The sequence below is a fragment of the Pseudonaja textilis genome, chromosome 4 (genome assembly GCF_049901715.1).
Source record: "Pseudonaja textilis isolate UNSWEBS1 chromosome 4, rPseTex1.2, whole genome shotgun sequence".
Classification (NCBI taxonomy): Eukaryota; Metazoa; Chordata; class Lepidosauria; order Squamata; family Elapidae; genus Pseudonaja; species Pseudonaja textilis.
Genome location: NC_141993.1, coordinates 33426422 through 33449094, shown reverse-complemented (window position 1 = coordinate 33449094; position 22673 = coordinate 33426422). Strand labels below are relative to the sequence as shown.

The following is a 22673-nucleotide window of genomic DNA, read 5'->3' as shown; positions in this document are numbered from 1 at the left end:
ATCCTTCGAATTTTAGCCATCCTAGCAACCCAATAATCACAATCTGAATCTTGTCAACTGGTTCACAATTACAACCAATTGTAGCACTCCATGGTCACCTTATCATCATTTGCAACCTTCTCTGCCTGCTTCTTAGGTTGGAAGCTGCCAGGCAAGGTTGCAAGTCTCCACCACCTGTGCATTCTTTTACAGTCCACTTTGCCCATGTCAGTCACTCATATCCTCCCTGATCTGTGCCACACCTCTTGTGCACCCCCTCATACCTTCCCTGAACTCTGCACATTCTCACACCATGCAAACCCCGATATTGACGTGTAAGTTATTGAATCCTTGGTGGAACATTGCCAATACCTCATTTGATATGATAAAAATACCTCAAGTAAAGAAGATAACTATAAGGAACAGAATGTAAGAAATCATACATATTATATATGAATGGCCATGGCTGTGTCAATCCAGAATGTTTTCTCTTTAAAAATGAAGTCTGAACATATATCAAGTGTGCAGAATGTGATAGTTACGTGTGCTGATTTGCAGCATATGTGGTCTACATTCCATTCTTGTGGTAGAGATTGCTATGAAGAATCTCAAAATCTGTGGTGTCAGGACTGGGTTTCCTCAAAAACAGCCGTTATTCTAGAAAACTACAATGTCCTTGAAACACTGGAGGCTGATGGTATATAGTCTGAGTTCATCAATTTCTGTGTACCTCCTTAATTTCATTTTCCTTTGGCTATGATTTTTATAGTCACATTTCTCTATATACGAACATAAAATGTATCCCTATACATACTTTTCTTCGGACTGTGTGAATAAAGGATTTTTTGTTTTATTTTCCATGTAAAAATTAATATAACCACCACTGTTAAACCAGTAGGCATCTAATTACTCTTTAGCCAAAGTTTAGTTTTTGAATATCTGTTATAATATTGACCATAATTTTTTTTCCAGTTCCTTCAAGATACACTGGATGCATTGTTTAACATTATGATGGAGAATTCAGAAAGTGAAACATTTGACACATTGGTGTTCGATGCTTTGGTAATATATATATGTACATTCTATATATACACAAACATACAGAAACATATATTGCTTTATAGTGATTTATTTCATTTAATATCTGTTGCCTCTAAGAAGTAAATCTTCTATGAATCTCAAGTCTTCTCCGCAAATGCAATCATAATGCTTTCCAAGGACTTGTGGTATTATTGACTACATGAAATACTGTTTTGGACTTGATACCATAGAAGTAATCTTAAACACACAAGTTTTGTGAAAACATTCACCTAAATAAAATAAATTGTAACAGGCTGAGAAACCCATAAAGACTGCATCTTCAGTGTATGCTACTTCCTAGGATCCCTGACACATCGCCTTTGGCCACATACATGAATCCAGGCATATTTCTTAGTACCATTAGCATCACCTGGGAACAGAACAGCAAGATTCAGCAAGGCTAAAAGGCTATATATATATATATTTAATATATAGCTATATTAAAAATACAGATTTTTAATCGTAACTTTTGCTGTGATTATTTCATTTAGTTTTCTTGATGGAAGGATTGATAACAGCATGGCAAGCCATCATATGTCTAATTTGGGTTTAGACGGTATGCAAAATCAACAACCTTGAATGTTAAACTATGGATTATGGTGTAGTTTTATGGCACAAGGACTTACTCAACAAACCATGAATTAGCAAGAACTAGGATCAGTATTGCCTGCAGAGGAAAGGCCTGTCATGGCTTCCAAAACAGCAGATTGTTACCCAAATTACTGATGTAATAAATTTGTCAAGTTATTCCTGTACATAATTCCATTCCAGGTCCTAAAAAACAAAAGCAAGCTTAATGAGGAAAAAGTGTTCAAAGGGATACATTTCCTTAGATATCAAGAGACACACTAAAGTCAAATGCTATGGATTTTCGGATAGCTAGAATTCTATTGTGCTGGCTATTACAAATGACCTTCATAGATAAATGTTTCAGCAACCTAGTCTGTATTTGAAGACAATTGGTAAAGCCTCATTGTTACTTTCAGTTTAAGTCTATTCAAAATTGTCCTTTAATCTCCTCTCCTTAAATTTAATATATGTAAATGAAATTCTATCAGCAAACTATTTTTTTACAGATGGAGCTGTCTTCTATTTTTTTTTCTAAAAATGTAAATATTTGAAATGTTGTACTTTCAAGATAATGAATACCTTTCCCATTGAACAGGTGTTTATCATTGGACTAATAGCTGATCGGAAGTTCCAGCATTTCAATCCTGTTTTAGAAACCTACATTAAGAAACATTTCAGTGCTACTTTGGCTTATACGTAAGTGGTTAAATAACTATGTCATGGCTGAAAATTAGTTATTTAAATAGGAGGTAGAAAAAGTCATTATCATATGCTTATTGTTTTATAGGTTAACTAAGCTAGTTTGTTGTCAAACTTGCTATTCCGAGAGGCTTCTTAGATTATTAGTAAAAGATGTTCATCCAATTCTCTAACAGTCTTATTTTCTGGGCAATTTGAGTGATCTCAGAATTAAAATATTTTTGTTGTTGTTTTGGGCTTCTTATCCGGGAGATATTTTTGTGTCCATAGCTAAGTAGTTCATATATGCAGGTATGATAGATTACAATCATAGATTGCAGGTATGATCAAAGAGAAAGGGTTTCCATGAGTAACTAGAAGATGTGCCTGTATTGGCACATGAACTTCCTCTGACCTTAGTAATCAATCACATATGTTAAGGGTGAAAGTGGTTTGTGATGAATCCTATACTTGAATTGTCTTAGGCTATTGCATATCATAAGAATAATCTTGAATTGTACTTAAGAGCTGTTCCTGGTTACAGTTACACTAATGCACACAGTTGCTATGGAACTCAAGGGATTTACTCCCTTGCTTCTAATCAAAGGATTTATTCCCTTGCTTGGCAAAAAGCCTCATTGAATATCTTTGCTTTGGTCTTTGCTCTACTTGCTTGGTATGGGTGCTGGGAAGCCTGCTGTCATCATCACCCAATTCCTCCAGTTGTTCAGGAGATGCTTATGTTTGCTCAGCTTCTGGTGATTGTTGGCTTTGTGTCTCCTGAGATTGGCATTCCACAAGATCTGCTTGACCAGTTTCTTCAAATTAAAATTCAGATTCAGCATCTGAATTTTGGGCTATGACAGCTGTAGAGAACCATAAAGACATCCTTCAGGAAAGTATGTGAAGATCAGTAGCAAAATATGAACTCAGTCTATGAAAACAGGATACGGGTAGTTCTCATTTACCAACTGCAATAGAGGCTGGCATCCTATTGCTAAACGGTGTGGTCTTAATCTTCTTCCTATGAAGTTGTTTGTACCTTTTTTTTCCTAAATAAACTCTGTATGACTATGGACATGCTTCATTTGGTTACACATAAATGTTTATTGCACTATTCTAAAAATTGTTTAAAAATCTTAATAAAGAAGAATATTTTAAAGCCATTTGTAGTATATCTAAAAATGTCTTCACAGTAAATAGAGAAAACAATGAAAATAGGTCTTCATACTGCATTTACTGGCTTGTCAAAATGTGAAAAAATGCAGTCTGTGTCATGGAAAAGTTTAACTTACAAGTGCTCTGACATTTGTGTGCAAAATGGCTGCAGCTTTGTGCGATCTTTTTTAACATTGTTCCAAAAAACTAAGGCATCTTTTGATTCTCTATTGAAGGCCTTCCTTTTTACATTTCATTTTCTCTTTTTAAAAGATTTTTTTATCCTGCCTTTATTATTTTTAGTGTATCTTGAGTTCTCTTTTTTATTCTTTATTTTCTTCTATTGTCTGTGAGAGTTCTCTGAACACAAATCATGATTATACTGTATGCTAGTACATCTCATTGTATGTACGATCTGTATTTTTCTTTTTCTCAGAAAACTGACAAAAGTTTTAAGGACTTACGTGGACAATGCTGGTGTCACTGATCAACTATTCAAGGCTATGAGATCTTTAGAATATATCTTCAAATTCATTGTGCGATCAAGAATTTTGTTCAACCAGTAAGTATTATAACATCTTTATCCGTAATGTATTCTTCAGTTTTTAAACTGATGGTTTTATATAACATTAAATAATATAAGATGTGAAGTATTTTTTTGTGATATACAATAATCATTAGTTGTAGATGAAATGAACGCCGAATGTTTAGCATTGGATGTTGGTCAGTTCTTTTCTTGCTGACTAATTGTTAACTGTTAATCTGTCAGAACTACATTGTGTCTAGCATTTGTAGACTTCCTTGACATCGTATGCCATACACTAAGTAAATAAATTGTTAACATGGTGTGTTGTACTGTTTGTTTGGTAAGGCAGTGTGCATCTAAAATTTTCACAAATTAAGTATTCTGTCCAGTAATGTACTAACACAGTATTATTGTAATTTAATTTTATTTGATCATGTAGAATAGAGTAGAATTCTTTATTGGCCAAGTGTGATTGGACACACAAGGAATTTGTCTTTGGTGCATAAGCTCTCAGTGTACGAATACTTACAGTTTGGTCCAGTGGTTAAGGCACCAAGCTAGAATGCAGGAAACTATGAGTTCTAGTTCTGCCTTAACCATGAAAGATGGTTTGGTAACTTAGGGGAAGTTACTCTTTCTCAGCCCAATTTACCTCACAGTACAATATGACTCTCTGTCTAGTACAATATGGAATAGATGCTAATACAAGTAATGGAGAATAATGATATATTTTTAAGGATAGTAGAAATAAAAATCGAACCCTGATTTTCTCTGGCAATGTGTGATGCTCTTTTAAAAAATGGTCTTGTTATGTTACATATAAAATGTATTCAGAAGACAAGTAGTGCTTGTAAAAGATGTATGGGGAACTCTACTGACTCCTTCAAGCCAAGATCCTTAAGCCTTTTTCTCATACTCATCATTGTTGCAGCCTCCATACAATAGTTGTAGGGGAACCATGTGGCATCCTAGAGAAAGGTTTGTATGTCAGTGTAATCCACCATAGACTAGAATTAGTGTGCATTTTACCAATTCTTGATATGGTGGAAGAATAAGAAGGCTGGTAAAGGAGGGTGTTGAGAGAGAGAAGGCGTACTTGTTAACTAATTTTAATTATTGTACTCTCTCTAAATGTTTTGGTGCTATTTGTTTTCTCAGATTGTATGAGAATAAAGGGGAAGCTGACTTTAGGGAATCCTTGCTTCAACTCTTTAAGTCTATTAATGAAATGATGAACAGTGCCTCTGACCAGACTGTTACAGTAAAGGTATGTTTTAGAAATAGAAGGATCTTTTTTATTTTATCTATTAAAAAATATTAAGTTTTACACATTGCAGGAAATTTTATATTTTATTTTATTTGAAAAATGAAGTTCAAAATGTGTCCAGAGAATTTTCAGTAGCCTGAAATTTGTAATGAAACATTTTCTGCAGATACATTTGTTGCTGAAATCAATACTCCAGTGTATTAGTAGGGAAGTAGGAAATTTGTCCATATGAATTAATGTTTCTTTCTGAATTGACAGCATTGCTGTGACACAGCTCTGATTTTGTTATGCTGTTGCTTTGTATGAACTCAAGTGAGTTAATTATATCTTCTTAAGTCCTGTATTCTCTTACACAAAGAAAACATCAAAACAAAATCATCTTAGAAACAGAAGGCAAAGCAAATGGATACTGGCTGAGACTATGCTTAATAATTTTGAAGTGTGTTGGGGTCATGGGGAGTTGGTTGATAATATAAAATAGCAGAGCCAGCCGAGAATAGGATTTTTTCTATTTGCTTTTTTGGGGATTCTCCCAACATACCCTGCCCATTGGATTTGGAACAGATTGTTTAGGGATGTACATATATCTGTGTGTGTGCAGTATGGTGTGCAGAGTTTGGTGTGTGCAGTATGGCTTTTTATTTTTCCTGTCTCATGTTACCAGAAATTTTATATATAAATATATGGTATTCAGCTTTGTTCGGGTATTTTCCCACATCATTATAGTTGTGCTTTTAAAGTTGTAGCAACGTTTCGGCAGAATCTCATCTGCCATCATCAGGCTTCTGTATTGTGTTCATCTGTGAGTCAGACTTTCACAGCCATTTCAGTTTTAAATTTGGGGCTAGCCTACTGCAGGTCAATTTTATCTTTGGGGTTTCTTAGGGTGGCTGCTGTCATCACATCAAGACTGCCTTCAAAACAGACAGAAAAATAGCAGCCATCCTAAGAAACCCCAAAGATAAAATTGACCTGGAAAACCAAGGCATATATGAAGTTCCCTGTGCATCATGCCCTGCCACATACATTGGACAGACCAGTAGAAGAATAAGTACCCGCCTAGATGAACACAAAAATACAGTAAAAAAGCTGGATAAAAGCTGGACACTTCCTCACTAGTCCAACACATGAAAACCACAGGTCATAGCATCAACTTCAATGGCACCAAAACGCTAGCCACTATAGAAAACCCCAGCTACAGAATTATCAGAGAAGCCATAGTGATTGAAAAAAGATCTGAAAGCATGAATAGAAAAGATGATTTCACCAGACTGTCAATTATTTGGAAGCCTGCAGTCTCAAACAAAAAAATCTGTACACCATAAGCCAGGCAAACACCTGGGCACAAACAGCCTCCCCCTGATACCTCCAGTTCAGACACACCCCAACCAGGCACCCAGATGAAACCTAGCTTCCTAATAAATGATAGCCGTCCATTTACTCGGAGCCAAGCCGCACTAAAAGCCTCCAATACAGGAAACACAATGTTGCCAGCCAATCAAGCCAAAAAAAGCTACAAAACAGACAGAAGATATTAGAAACACCAATCAAGTAGGACGCAGCAAACTCCAAGACCAATAAACACAGACCAAGACTCCCAACCAATCAGGGTGAAGAAAAAACCATTCTGGCACAGCAGTAGGCTAGCCCCAAATTTAAAACAGAAATGGCTGTGAAAGTCTGATTCACAGATGAACACTATACAGAAGCCTGATGATGGCAGATGAGATTCTGCCGAAACGTTGCTACAACTTTAAAAGCACAACTATAATGAGGTGGGAAAATACCCGAACAAAGCTGAATACCATACATATAAATACCCATGAAAACTTAAGAATGAATATATATATATATATATATTGAGGTTCTCGCGGGTATTTGTATGTGGATCTTTGGTTGTTCGGGTTTTCTCCCGCGTAAGATTCGAAGTATCTAGGCAACGTTTCGATGAAGTCTCATTCATCATCTTCAGGCTTCTGTCTTCGGCTCTGTGCTTCTCAGAGTGATGTGAGATCTTTTAACTTTTAACTGCTAGGAAGAAGCAGCTGCAAGCTCACATTACTCCGAGAAGCACAAAGCCGAAGACACAAGCCTGAAGTTGATGAATGAGACTTCATCGAAACGTCGCCCCGATATTTCCAATTTTACGCGGGAGAAAACCCGAATAACCAAAGATCCACATACAAATACCTGCGAATATATATGTATGTATGTATGTATGCATGTATGTATGTATGCATATGTATATGTATACACACACACACACACACACACACACGTACGTGTGTGTGTGTGTGTGTGAGAGAGAGAGATGTGTGTGTGTGTGTGTGTGTGATATGTGTGTGTATGTACACCCATACACACACCCAGACCAAGCATATAGATAGATAGATCTTGGAGCAATTGATGATTTCTGAAATTACAATTCTATCAATTCATATCAGTCTAGAAAATAGTCCTTTCGTATTTTGCAACATAGTACTTTGTCACTGAAATACATGAGAAATTTGTTTCTTCTAATATCTCTGCTTGTGAGCTGTGTCATTTTCATTAAATTAACTTTATGGTGGCTGAATCTCCTGTCATACTATAGAAAAATGCAAAAAAAATAGCAAATATGTAGTCATCACTTAATAGAAGGCAAAATAAGATAGATAACCTTATAACAATATATTTTTGTCCAATTAATAAGTTTGTGTCATCCTGGCATATATTTTATTTATGATCAGAAAAGAGACCATTTCATTGAAAAGCCAGATAAATTTTGACCATGTTTTTTTGAGGGGGGGAAGAGAGTAGCTGGATTGTATCTTACCCTTTTCATTATATATCTTCTCCCTCTCACACAACCACATGCTTGCTGTGAGCTTAGGGTATCCTATCTTAATTCAATACATTTAATATTTTTATTTATTTTTACCCTACTTCTATGAAAAGTACGTAATTCCTAGTATATTATGAAGCAAATAGGCTTAAGTCAGGAAATAGTTTTCATAAATGTGGAGTTGAATTTTAGTTGTTGAATGTGAGAAGAGTGATATATAATGGAAATAAAGCATACATGAAAATAAATGGGATAAATGATTGTTTCAACAGAACAGGCATTAAAATAAGAGAGTGCGATGTTTCTTGGCTGTTTAATGTGTTTATGAATAAATGTGTTAGTATTCATGATATTTTTCATGGACACATGTTGGCTATTTATCTGAATGATTTGCATGATTTTATGATGCAACAGATTATTGATCTGTAGACCAATGTAGCAAAGATCAGGATTGTAGGTCAAAATGTGTTGAATGAGATGGAGAAACAGGATTTGTGTATGTGTGTGTGCCTTCTGGTCAGTATTACGCTTGGTGATTTCCTGTAGTCTATAGAGAGACCGGTTTAACACAAGGTCACTCGGGTAGCTTGGAGCTTAAGTATGACTGAAACCCATGATCTCCCAATGTCTAGAATGATGCCTTAACCACTGTACTAAGTTGGCTCTCTGGAGAAGGTGGTTGTGTATAAGACTATGGGTATGGTAAAAGAAACAGAGAAAAAGTCATGAATGAATTAAAATGGATTAAACACAAAATGAGTGACCATTATGAAAGTACTACATTGTGGTGGTTTGACCATGTAGCTATAATGAATGATTCAATTGCAAAAATGTAAATAAAGGCTGAATAAGTCAAAATGAAACACTACAAAAGTTACAATTGGATAGAGAAATTGCTGAGATCAGAAATTTAAAGAATGAAAGGCTCTGTATGAATAGATATATGAATATTTTTAATGAATGATGATTTGCAAGATAGAACGATATGGAGCAATACATGACTGATACTGATATAATAGTGTTCCTTTTATTACAATGGTATCCTTTTCTTATTTTATGGTTTTTTATTTTATTACAAATACTTTTTTTCTGTATTCTGTAAAACATAGCTTACCCTGAAAGAAAGCAGAACAATTGGTATGTATGTAAATATAAGTTAGTAAATGAGGATCAAATCACATAACTAATATATGAAGAAAAAGTGAATGGATTAAGAGGAAGACCAAGAAGGTTGTGATTGGATGGGGTTCATGAAAAGTACAAAGCCTAATAATGTAAAATAAATTCAACTATATTTTTCTTTCACTTATTCCATTCCTTTATCTTAGTATTTCTTACTCCCTTTTGTGCAATTTTTATGTTATTTATTGTGAAAGAAAATAGCATGATGAGTATGTTTGTACATGAAATCAGTGCACATGAATTTACTGCTCACCCTTCTCACCCTTTTATGTCTGAGGAAGATCGGCTCTGTTTGTTGGCTGGCAGTCCCAAACTAACAGTATGTCAATTACAGACACTAAGGCAGTTAGAACATCAAAGTTCATATTCTTGTTTGGATGAAATCACAAGGCAGTAGTAATTGTAGTATGCGAGACTGATATCTAACAAGCATGAACAGTAACGTAGAATAGGAATTTAGTAATTTTTAATATGCTACCTAAATCTAATCAAGGATTAGCTTTTCTGGATTGGTATGAGATTATGAAAATGGGTGTTGTCACAGGCTGATTAAATTTGGTTGTCCTTGCTGTGATGGGAACAGGGATCAGTGGCTCAGTGATGTGCAAGTATATTAATTAATAATTTTAATTCATAATGTTAATTTAAGAAGTTAACAAACTGTTTAATTGTTGGTAATTGTTGCTGATGTTCCATTGATATCTGATAACTATTGCCTGAAATTAATATTCCCTCTTTTCATGTATATCAGCATCTGGGAATAGCTAACATAGTAATGATATCACTAATCATGCAGGATCTCATTTCAGCTATAGGTTGCAAATGGAGTAAAGGTCGCATTTGCTATTTGGCTTTTATAAGACTTAGTTTTGATCTTGTATAAAGTTAATCAGCTTTCTAATTTAAATTATTCTAGAGCCTCTCTGTTTTCTTTCACTTTTTAAACTAAGACATAATTCAGATAATTAAATACTTTAATTACAATTTGAGACATTAGTCATCTGTCTGTATTGTCATCATTAATTTATTTTACAAAAGTGAGTGCTATTCATTTAATCCACTGAAGATATGCTATAGTAGAATTTTTTAAAAAATGCACAAATACACTAAACATTAATTTATCAAAACTAAACTGAAAGGCAAATTATTTTAGAACACCGATAGGAATAAGTGTCAGTCCTGGTGTATATGTAATAGAACATTAGCTTATGTGTAGGTTACATTAAAACAACAATTCTATATCGTTAGAGAAATGTTTATCCAAAGTTCAGGTGTTTTTTTTAAAACACAGTGTCATTTTTTTCTAATAAAATTGTAATTCTCAAAGAAAAAAAGACTTTTTTTTGCTGGTTTATATAATTTTGAACCATTTCTTTAAGAGGCATTTGTTTTATATCAGAACTTCAAAATTATTATTAGAGTATTCATGTTTTCAAAATGAAATTTGCTAGAACATTTATCTCAAAGCTATCATTAATATTAGTAGGATATAATCTCCCAACAGTAAAGATAATACTGATAAAGTAGCTTCAGAATTTGTAAATTAGAAAAAGCTTTCTAATTGGAAACAATTCATGTTTTTTTAGGTCTTTCTCTTTTTATTTGCCTTCCTCCCACTTTTTGTTTATATATGAAAAAAACATATAGAGGGTTTTTTTGACAATAATATAAAAAAGGTTTACTATACCTTCTTCTAGGATATTTTTAATCCTTCACATTCTAGACTACAATTCTGATATTTCTTGGCAATTCCCATTGAGATACTATAACTTGGTGTGATTCAACTTAACTTTTAGACATTAATGAAGGTCAGGTACCAGCAACATATTATAATATATTGATTATATTATTGCTTCTTTAAAAGTAGAAAAGTCTTTAAAAATAGAAAAGTATTACAGTGGTACAAAGATGAGAATTCTAGTCATGTTTTATTTTGCAAAACATAGAATACTTATGGAATTAGTTCCGTTCTTTCTATGAAAGAATAGCTGCATTTATGGTTGTATAAATTTTTACTTCATATTTTGCTAACTGAAATCAGTATAATAGGCATCATCTTGAGAAATATGTAAATTAAAAATTACTTCATGCATTATTCAAAAAAGTTTATTTTGTATCATTGATAGCTCTTATCTTATGTAAAGATATGCCAATGGATTAATTAAAATAATTACACTGAATAATGTACCCTGAACTTTACCCCGAAGTACTTCATATTAATCATCATACATAACTATATTTTAGTCACAAAGACAGTTATAAATTTGATGGTTAATAGATAACAAACTTGGGGCCTGATTAACTCACTCTAAAACTGCAAATAGAACTGCCTCAGTTCTGAGTTAGACTCTGATTTCGACTGGGAGTAGAAGAAAAATAGTGTAGTCTGTTTAGTACATTGATATTCCCATGTGAATGAAATCTTTAAAGCAAAGAGTCAATGAAGACAAATCAAGTGCAATGGACTTATTCTATTAAAACTAGGTGAATTAAAATAATGCAGGTGATGCGATACAGCAAAAAGTTGAGTTCCTTAGAATTTAGGGATCCTCATGTAATGTTACAGGAAGAAAGAAAATTCATTTGAATGAATCTATATCTTGCAAAATAATATAATATACTGTAAAATTATTTCCTTTATTTTTAAAAGGTATTTTAATTGTAAAGATTTTGTTGGTGTTGTTAGACTTTGTCCTCTTTTTTTTTTTTTGCTCCAAACGGTTGGCATAATGAAGCTCATGTTTATAAAAATGAAAAATATGACATCTTAGAACAGGAGTGTCAAACTCAAAGCCCATGGACCAGATTTGGCCAGTGCGAAGAAGAAAGACCAGGCCAGTGTAGTTTTGACCTAGTTTATCCAGTGCGAAGAGGAAATATCAGGCCAGTGTGGCTTTGGCCGTCTACCCAATGCGAAGATGAAACATGTCAGCAATTGGGGGAGTGGCATCAAGCTGGCCATGCCCACTCAGTGGCCATGCCCACCCATTCGACCATGCCCGTCTGGCCTCCTGGGGTCAACCACATCCCTGATATGGCCCTCAATGAAATTGAGTTTGACACCCCAGTCTTAGAAAATTATAATTTTTCATCCACAATAGATTTAAGTCAAGTTATCTATTTCTTCCTGGTAGCATTGTTAAAAAAATAATACTGAATTATCTCATTGTGTAAAATTCTGCCTTGTGCAGTTGGTACAAAATAACAGCCTTATAATTCTCGTATGAAAACTGTACAAAAGCTGCTAACATTTATTTCAAGTCAGTTGTGTCTAAGTATTACACAAAATAGAAACTGTATAATATTACCTATGGTTTTTTTATTTTATTTTCAGATGCTACAAAGATAGAAATAAATGCATAAGAACTAATGATTTAATCAACTGTAAAAGTAGAAGAAAACAAAGCTCTATCCTAGAATTGCTGTGCTGAAAGTTTTATTTGATAAATTGAAAGAGGATAACTGCAGTATAGAGGTTCACAACTGGAGATAAATCAGGAATAAAAGACATCAGTTGTGGAAATTGAAACAAATGGAAAAGACTAAATGACAGTGGAGGAATGTGAAAGAGAATTGTGAGTCAGGAAGTTTTCCACATGGCAGCCTCATTCTTTAAGACCAGAGTAACAGAGGAGGTAGCGAAGAAAGTAATTGTCTAAAGTTATTGGAAAGCTAAATAACATTATTGGAAAGGGTATTAGAGAAGCAGTGGCAGAGTGCTTTAAGGAATTCAACTGTATGGTTTAATTCTTCTTTAAATAAATTATTCTTATTTTTAGGGAGCTGCTCTTAAATACTTGCCAACAATTGTGAATGATGTAAAACTTGTTTTTGATCCCAAAGAACTTAGGTACGTATGTATCATCTGTATAAGTATATGCCTAAGACTGTTTTTGTTCCTACTTAATAATATTTCTCTTAGAACGTGAGATGATCCTATGCTTAAGTTTAGGATTGTGTGGGAAACATTTGCTAGGCTCTTAGTTTATTAAAACGGAGCTCTACATCATAGCATTTCATAGCCCTGTCCCCATATTTTGCAATTGCCTTCTTCTGGAATGTAAGGTATTAAAGCCTGTTTCTCATCCCCCGACTTTGAGACAGAAGGAATGTGATGGACTTCTGGAGTGAAATTTTTGTTTCAGTTTTTTTTTAACATTATCATTGTTATCTTTTTGGATTTTCTTTTTTGATGACAATTCTTTATTTTTGCTTTGTTTTTATAATTATTTTGTAAGCTACTCTGACTTGTAACAGATTGGTGGGGCAGGGTCTATACATTTCACAGTTAAATAAATAGTTGGGAGTGGGGTACAGTGACTCAAGTCAGTCTTACTCAAAGTAAATATGTGAGTGTGCTTGCAATTACATAGTGATGTATATTTATGAACCAACTTTCTTAAACATCTTTGTGCTTTGCTGCAGCACCCTCCCTCCTCTTGACTGTTTGCTGTTTAAAACATAGAACATCCCTACCATTATCGCCTTCCAAAAACAATTAATGCAAACCTTTTCTGGAGGATTAATTTTAGACAGCAGCGCCATTTTTATATAATTCAGTATTTCTAGCCTTTTATTGCAAGTCACTTTTTAAATCGATTTTTTTCTAATTTTGTAGTCTGTGTTTATTATGTAAATTCTGTAAGGTGCTTAGAATCTGGTGGTTTCAAGTGGTCAGATGAATAAATGATTAAATAAAAATGTGAATATGAAATATTTGCATACTTCTATTCCCAGTCCACATGGGCACTTTGAAGAGCAAAAATAATTATCCAACTGCTACTTTTTACAGGCAACCTTTGCATTAAACTATAGAGGAGACATGCATTAATTACATAGCAGAGTTTCAATTCATCTTATTATCTGTTGATGATTAGTTGCAAATAGTTAAATCCTGAAGGAGTGAATTGAATACTTTAAAGGTTATACAAAACATATTTCACTGATTATTTTTAACACACTATTTTAAAAAACATAGGAGTGAAGAAAACCATAAACATTTAATGAAAAAGGTAGTTAAGGGAAAACCAAGATGTTTATTTTTCAGATTAAATTAATGCTCAGGAGTAAGAAATAAATGTGATGGTTTTATATGTCTTTAAAATGTACAAGGAATTAATAAGTATACAGATAAGATCGGAATAATGGGATCACATGAATTCTTAATTGCCTTTTCAAATATTGGATTTTTAAATTTATATCACAATATATCTAAATAAATAAAAAGGTCTTATTTTTTCTTGTTTGGCTAGCAAACTATTTACAGATTTTATACTGAATGTTCCAGTGGGTCGTCTCACAATTCAGAAATTGTACTGTTTGATTGAAATAGTTCACAGTGATCTTTTCACACAACATGGTAAGAACACAGTGATTTATTATTTGTCAATTTCTGTCATGCCCTGATGTGCCCATACTACACACAATAGCTGAGAGAGATCACTTCGTCACCCGTACTATTGGATAAACCTGTAGATAGATAGAAGCTAATTAAACAACACCAAATTGTACATTAGATTAAAACATAATGTTCTTCCTTTTTTCCTCCCAATATGGAGATTTTTGAAGGAACAGAACTTTTTAACAGGAACTAGGAGGGGTCCCCCAAAACAAGAGACACCTGATATCTTCTTTTTTCTTCTATTCAAAATATTTTAGACTATTTCTTCTAGCTGTTATGCACAACAGGCAACAGAGGAAGATCTTATATTTTCTTCCACTGGTGCCTAGAAAGTTTTTTTAACGTTTCAACCAAAATCTTGACAGTTCTTTTTCCAAATTTGTTCAGGAAAATATGGAGGATAGAATGGGCACTCCAGCCAGAATCAAATGTTATGGACAGATACAGGAATTATCTTCTCTAATATAATAGAACTTTCATCTCCAACAGTAACAATCAAATGTTCCTTTGGTTGATGCACTTATTGCAACCCTCACATCTTTCATAACCAGCAAGGGAACAAAAATGGTCCTTCACAGGCAGTTCAAAGTTTTAGTGGCCTACTATTCACACAGCAGCTATCAATGCCTTGTTACAGCAACCTCTGTGTGAGTAGAGGAAATGGCAGACATAGATAATATTCCTAAACTGATGGAAGATGTACAAAAATATTTTTTGAATAGCTGCTCTTCTGGCAGATTCTTTGCTTTTGAACCCTGCTGTTATGGCAACAAGCCTTGAAGCTAGAAGAAATGTCTAGCATACAGTTAGCACCAGGATATAGGTACACAAACTTGCTTTGAATCTGTTCCTTTTTGTAGAGAAGCTTTTTGGAAAATATTCCAAATGTTATCTTGGTTGAAGCACATAACAAAATATTTTCTTTCCTAAGGGCAAACAAAAATAGAAGATCTTTTCAGATCAACTGATGTGTAGTGAGACATTTCAAGAACATTTCAGATCCAAATGATCTGGAACATCAAAAATTTCAAACAAGACACATTCACTTTAATGAATGTTGTTTGGTTTTCCAAAGTTGACAAACAAAACAAATGTGCCTGTTTAATCTGATGCCAACACCACTGAGGGTTATTGGACTTTGTGGGAGACGATAGCCAAAGGCTCTGTTTAGAATTTGCTTAGATGCCAAGAAAGAAATTTCCGGCATCATGTTGTTCAAGACAGATGTCAGTTTTCTGGAGCTTAATGCAATTTTTTTTTGGCATTAAAGAATTGAAGGGAAATAATGTACTGATGAAAATAAATAATGTTTATAGTATGTAAAAGCTTATCTGAGTAAGCAAGAAAAGACACATTCCAGGATTCTCAACAGGGAGGAATAAACTTGTAGTTAATAAACATGGGACATTGATAGGAATCTCTAGTAAAGTAGTGGCTTGGCTCAGCAAGGCCTCTATCAAGTGGTTGAAACTGAATCTCAGTAAGCCAGTTCTCCATCTGCTAATGTTTCAGCTTGGCTTTCTGAATGTAAACATTTGTAATGAGGTTTGTAATACTTACACTCAAAATGTTTTCTCAAAGCTTTTGTGTCCAGACACAACACAATAATCTATTTCTCAGTATACAAAAAGACTCCATTTGTCTTTATGCCCTTAGTTCTCAGACATATAAACCCAATAATTCAAAACATAGATCACAGAAGTGACAGTGATGACTATGGGAGTCACTCCCAAAAGATGTAGTCCATTTTATGAAGAATACAAGTCAATTTAGGGTATGCAAACATCATTATCTCGAGATCTCCCACCCATAGGATATTCATTTTAAATGATCCAATGAATTATTATATCAGGTATCATTTTAGAACTTGTATTATCTCTTAGCTCAAATGTTATGGTGGAGAATAGGGTATCATTATTATATCAGCATACCAATATGCTGATGATACTCAGCTGCATGTCTAGGCCCATGGTGAGTTAAGTGTTGCTGTGTCCTCCCTCTCGCAGTGCCTGGAGGCTGTTAGGGGCTGGATGGGAAGCAATGGGTTGAAACTAAACCTTGCAAGACCGAGTGGCTCTGGGTTTGGGGTTCGTTGGCTCAGGGAGAATTTCCACCTTTGGTCTTGGATGGGGTGGCAATACCCCAAACGGTCCCTGTGTGTAATCTAGGGATTTTCCTGGACTCACGACTCCTGCTCAAAGAGCAGGTGGTAGTCATGGCCAGGAGGGCCTTTGTGCAACTGCGGGTTGTACATCAGTTATGCTCTTTCCTGAACCAGTGGTCCCTACTCACAGTCACTCATGCCCTAGTCACTTCTCGTCTTGATTATTGCAACATGCTCTACATGGGACTGCCCTTGGAAGAGCATCCGGAAGCTCCAGATGTTGCAAAATGCAGCAGCCCACATGGTTTTGTGCAGACCCCGGTATGCACATGTGTCACCTCTCCTCCAGGAGCTGCATTGGTTGCCGATTTGCTTCCAGGTCCAATTGTTTTATGTTTTTTTTTTTTATGTTTTTCAATTCAAGGTGCTGGTTGTCACCTTTAAAGCTCTTCATGGCCCAGGTTATCTGAGGGAATGTCTCTTGCTGGTCATATCTACCCGACCCATTAGAGGGAATGTTGCAGGTCCCATCCCTGAGGGAGATACACCTGATCGGACCCAGAAGAAGGGCATTCTCCATGGTGCTCCCTCTCTCTGGAATATGGCCCCCATTCTAGCACTCTTTTGGAAGGCACTGAAGACCTGGTTTTGCCAGCAGGCCTGGGGAACTCAGAGCAGGATGGAGCCCATCAAATGGCTAGTGTGATCTGCTGGTGTTGGGGCAAGGGGGTAGGAGTTGGGGGGTGACTCCCCCCCAGATATTACACTAGAACAATATTTGATTATTTTTTCTAGTTTTTATTATTTATTATTTTTATTTTTTGTTTTAAACATGGTTTACATTGTGTAAGCCTCCTCAAGTCGCCATGGACGAATAGGCGAAAATACCAAATAGATAGATAGATAGATAGATAGATAGATAGATAGATATTGATTCTAATGGCCTCATGTGTATTGATGCCCTCTTTCATAACATGGGTCCAGATTATTGGGGGCGTTTCTTCATAGTTACATTATCCCACCCCGTTAGAGCTAGCAGAAGGCATGCTGTGGATGCTGTCAGCTAGTGATCTTTGTCCAATGGGTCCCGGTAAATATGCTTTCTTTGCTGTGGTGACCTGCTTATGGAATATCCTTATCTATTTTATGTTGGCTGTTTTATTTATAGTTGTATAGTACCCAGAGTCTCCTTTGGGAGAGAAGTCATTAGATTAACAAACAAACAACTTATTAGTCCAGTAGTCCAGTCTTCTATATGTTCTTCTACATAAACATATTTGGAGATTAGAAATGCTGTAGCAGATATATTCATAAAACCAAATTGCCACTTTTTAAAATGTGACATTGAACTTACGATTATCTGTTTTTTTAAATAGATTTTGAGATACTTACTTTGACTTTGAAGTTTTGTCATAAACAAATTTCATAGATACTATTTGATTCTATTTCCTTTCCCACTTCCCCCTCCACCTTCCCCGATATATAGACTGTAGGGAAATTCTGATGCCAATGATGACGGATCAACTGAAGTATCATTTGGAAAGGCAAGAAGACCTGGATGCCTGTTGCCGATTGCTCAGTAATATTCTTGAAGTTCTTTATAGGAAAGATGTGGTTAGTAACCATTGTATATATTTAACTCTGACATTGTGAATGTTTAAAAATATTATGAATAAAATTGAGGCTTAAAAAATGGAGCACTTGTATTTGCAATGATGCCATTCACCTAGAATTCTGCTTTGAATGGAAAAGGTGAAATGCTGGCATTATGGTATGCATTTGATATGTTACATTTTATCTTTATTTTATCAGATATATAATTTGTTTAGGCGCTAAAAGATCCGGAACTAGTGGAATGCAAGCGTTTACTTCTGTTTGCAGTTGTGATAGCTTGATGGAGAACTTTAGACTTTCTCTTGCCTACAGTGAAGCACTACACTTTAGAATAGTCCATGAGCAGAGGTGGCATTCAGCAGGTCCTGACCAGTTCTTGAAAACTGGTAGCGGAAATTTGTGTAGTTCAGAGAACCAGCAAATACCACCTCTGACTGGCCCTGCCCCCATCTATTCTCTGCCTCCTGAATCCCAGCAGATAGGCTGGGCCTTCTTTTGTTGCCCTGCACAGGAGAACGGAGCTAGAAAGCAGGTTAACGGGGTGGAGAGGGAATGGGATTTTGATAGGCCATGCCCACCAAGCCACCCCATGCCCACCCAAAAAAAGCCCACAGAAACGGTAGTAAAAATTTTTTTGAATACCACCACTGTATCATGAGGTACTATTCAGTAAAGATGCTACAATAAGAACTTCAGATTTTTATGCAATAATCTTTTGAAGAAGGCTTTTTTATTTATTTATTTATATTTATTTATTTATATTTATTTATATTTATTTATTTATATTTATTTATATTTATTTATATTTATTTATTTATATTTATTTGAATCCCACCTTTATTAGTTTTATAAAAAACTTAAGGCAGCAAATATACTTCTTCCCATTCCTCCGTTCCTCGTGATAACAATCCTGTAGAGTAGGCCTTCAAGCCTAAGGCAGGACTAAAGCTCACAGTCTCCCAGTGAGTTAACCAACCACTAGACAAAACTGGTTTTCTTTTTTGATTATTTATAAGCATTGGTGTTTAAAATATGACTTATTAACCTGTGAATTTAAAATCCATCTCAAATCATAAAATGGTTCGTATGAACTATCTCACTAAAAAGAATAGAGAATGCTTCTTTGAAAATTACATGATAGTCTAAAGATGGTTGTCCTTTTGTTACTAATATATAACATTTCCCAGATGTCACCGATTAGGAGAATTTTAAAGCTTTCCAGCAATCCCCTTCTCCTAAAAGAATAGTTACGATGGCTGCCACCACTCAGACTAACTAGGGTCTCAGCATATTCGATCCTGTTTAGTTAGGGAGTTCTTTCTTTCTTTCTTTTGTAACAATATTGTCAATTTTCTAACGTAGAGAAGATTAATGAAAGCTACTAGTAAATAGACCAACCAACTAATGCAAAACTTCCATCTCTGAAATCTTGCATTAGGCCAGATCTGACAATTATGATGCTGAGATTCAATGATAAAGACACTGACTAGTGTTCACCAGTAGTGCTACTGTATAAAAAATATTATGTGAGAGAAGCTGTTTGGGAAATAAGATATGGATTCCATCTATTCAGCCTCTCAGCTTGGGGCCTATTAAGCAAATACTTTTTAAGGCATGGTTAAATCATACCAAAAAGTGTGAATTCGACACACCTGGTGTGGCATCAGTAACTGAATTTATTACTGCACTATATTTCCATTGTTCCTAAATCTCAATATGTAACTTCATCAGCATGATAAACCTCTTGTGCTTGTTTTGAACAAGTTTCTTTTATACACTGAAAGGCCTTATTATTCCTTAAGGATTCAGCAAGCAAACACCCCTGAAACTTACTTTTTAACCTGCTAAATATATAACGGTGTCCTATGTTTTAAACCTCCCTGTGCTCTTTGTGAAATGTGATTTTGATTGGTAATACAATCCAGTGGTGCAGTGTTTAATATTTACCCCCCCAAAAAAAAAAAATTGGTTGCTGTGCACCTTGGGGCATAAGCAATTATCTTCTAGTTTCTTTACCTGCTGATATTAGCAAAGTCAAAGACTTTTTGCTTAGGAAGGTGCCAGCAGACCTGCTGAGAAGGCAGAGTAGGTAAAAGATGAATAGGCTGAACTGAGGGAACTCATTTTTGAATGGTGACAAAAGACGATTACCTAAGAAATTATTGGGAAATGGAATAGAATATTCATTGGTGACAAATTTAATTATAGGGGTCAGGGAGGAAAAAGAAAACCTATTAATAAGCACTGGTGATAAAGACAATGAAACCAATTTACCATTTCTTGAATACAAAAACCAATACATGCACAATACTTTCTTTTTGCAAAAAAAAATTATTAGCAAACAGTAAAATAATTGTTTGAAGAACATCTTCATAAAATAATGTGCAAAAAACTGCAACAGCCATCAGGATAATATTAACAAAATTCTATTGCACGTTTTAATATGTGTGCATCAGTAAGAAGAGAATTCTATATGCGTGTGTATATTTTGTTGCCAGTTTTTCTAAGCAAGCATTTAATAAGGAATAGCAATATACTTCTAACAGCTCCATTTATTTAAACTTTTAAGTTCACTATTATTATTGGAAAGTGCAGTTGGACTAAATTAGCTACAGTTGTTGATTCCTTAGCTCTCAACAGCAACTGGTTTACTTTACTATTTATTTATTTAATTTCTATACCACCCATGTCCCCCTACAAGGTGATTGTGGGCGGCTGGTTGGAGTTATTTTGTTGCAATTGCAATTATTGAAATGCCTTTAGAAGCTTCTTTATATAAAGTATATTGTAGTAGTACCATTTGGAAGTAAGCACTATGTGGGGCAGTTGGGTACACTCTTTGTACCAATTAGAGTGATTAATTTCTTTTCCTGCTTTGCATTCTCAAGCAAATAATATAATATAAGGTTTGAAAATTAGATTTATTGCAGAGAATTAGGAAGTCATCTACATATGAGACCTACGCCTAAGCATCCTGGAACCCTGTCTGCCCTATAAGTTGGTCCCCAGGTTTAATTCCTCGGCATTTTACTGTCACCTTTTGGAATCAGTGTCTGTGCAGCTGTGCACTTCCACTCTTGATATTTGCTGACATCTATCCTTTAATAATGGTTTTCTCTGATATGAAAATCAGATTCCCTTTTTAGCAGCTACAACTCATATATACTTCATAAGAGAGTGAGGCCAGTCCTCAATTTTTCAAGGCTTCACTTTGCTGTTTGCTTGAAACACTCCTACATACAACTATATACAGAGGTACAGTTGAGTTTAGGAGTATCACCTATAGTTACTATTTATACATGTTCTTGGCATGGAATACATCCGTTTTTGGGCCCTAATTATAAACATTAATAGGAAAAAAAGATGTATTTTGAAAATTACATATTTAAGATCAAAAACAACAACAATTAACAGTTAACCAACTTGTGCAGACTGAAGAAGCTACTTTGATAAGCAGTGAAACATTTCAAAGCAACAAGAAAAGAAATCCAGCTGCCATGGTTCAACTTTCAAAGAAATTACACATGGCATACATGTGGGGATATATGCTTTGTCGTACACTACCCTTTTAGTTTATCCTACTTACAATATTTAGAGATGGCCATAGAGCTGAATAATTTTAATAGAATTCTCATATTTGAATGCTGCTTTAGACAATCATTACATCTGAGCATTGATTCATAGTGAAACTGTTAAGGATTCAAAACTTTTTGCTGTATATATTAAGCTATTTAATCATCTTGGCTTTGGACTACTTTTTTTGTGTTTTATTTTTAGGGACCAACACAACGGCATGTGCAAATAATTATGGAAAAGCTATTGAGGACAGTAAACAGAACAGTCATATCAATGGGACGTGATTCAGAACTCATAGTAAGTGCTTTTTGATAATATATGAAATTAGTGTTATAATCAGCGGTTGGATTCAAATTTTTTAACAACTGGTTCTGTGGGCGTGGCTTAGTTGGTGGGTGTGGCTTGGTGGTCATTTGGGTGGACATGGCTTGGTGGTCATGTTATTGGCTGGGCATGGCCAACTCAACATCACTCACATCGTCGGGCCTCTCATGACTGTGGGAATGCTGCAACAGTCGTAAGTGTGAAAAATGGTCATAAGTCACTTTTTTCAGTTCCATTGTAATTTTGAATGGTCATTCCACACAAGCAAAGTACCAGCAAAGGAGGGAAAAGAAACTCCAGAGAAGTTCCTGAGACAGGAAGTCTAGTCCTGCCAAGAATGTAATAAGAGTTAACAGAGAGACAGTTTCTGTAAGCAACACCAGAATGTTT

General features: G+C 34.9%; 1 protein-coding gene across 1 annotated transcript in view; it reads left to right on the top strand.

Annotated features, from left to right (window-relative positions):
• Nucleotides 1–22673, top strand: part of DOCK1 (dedicator of cytokinesis 1) — a 399928-nt gene that overhangs the window by 106646 nt on the left and 270609 nt on the right. The window contains exons 20-27 of the mRNA XM_026704953.2: nucleotides 952–1041; nucleotides 2225–2325; nucleotides 3902–4027; nucleotides 5150–5258; nucleotides 13044–13114; nucleotides 14517–14623; nucleotides 18256–18383; nucleotides 22161–22256. Coding sequence (XP_026560738.1) covers nucleotides 952–1041; nucleotides 2225–2325; nucleotides 3902–4027; nucleotides 5150–5258; nucleotides 13044–13114; nucleotides 14517–14623; nucleotides 18256–18383; nucleotides 22161–22256 — 828 coding nt within the window. The remainder of the gene's footprint in view (nucleotides 1–951; nucleotides 1042–2224; nucleotides 2326–3901; nucleotides 4028–5149; nucleotides 5259–13043; nucleotides 13115–14516; nucleotides 14624–18255; nucleotides 18384–22160; nucleotides 22257–22673) is intronic.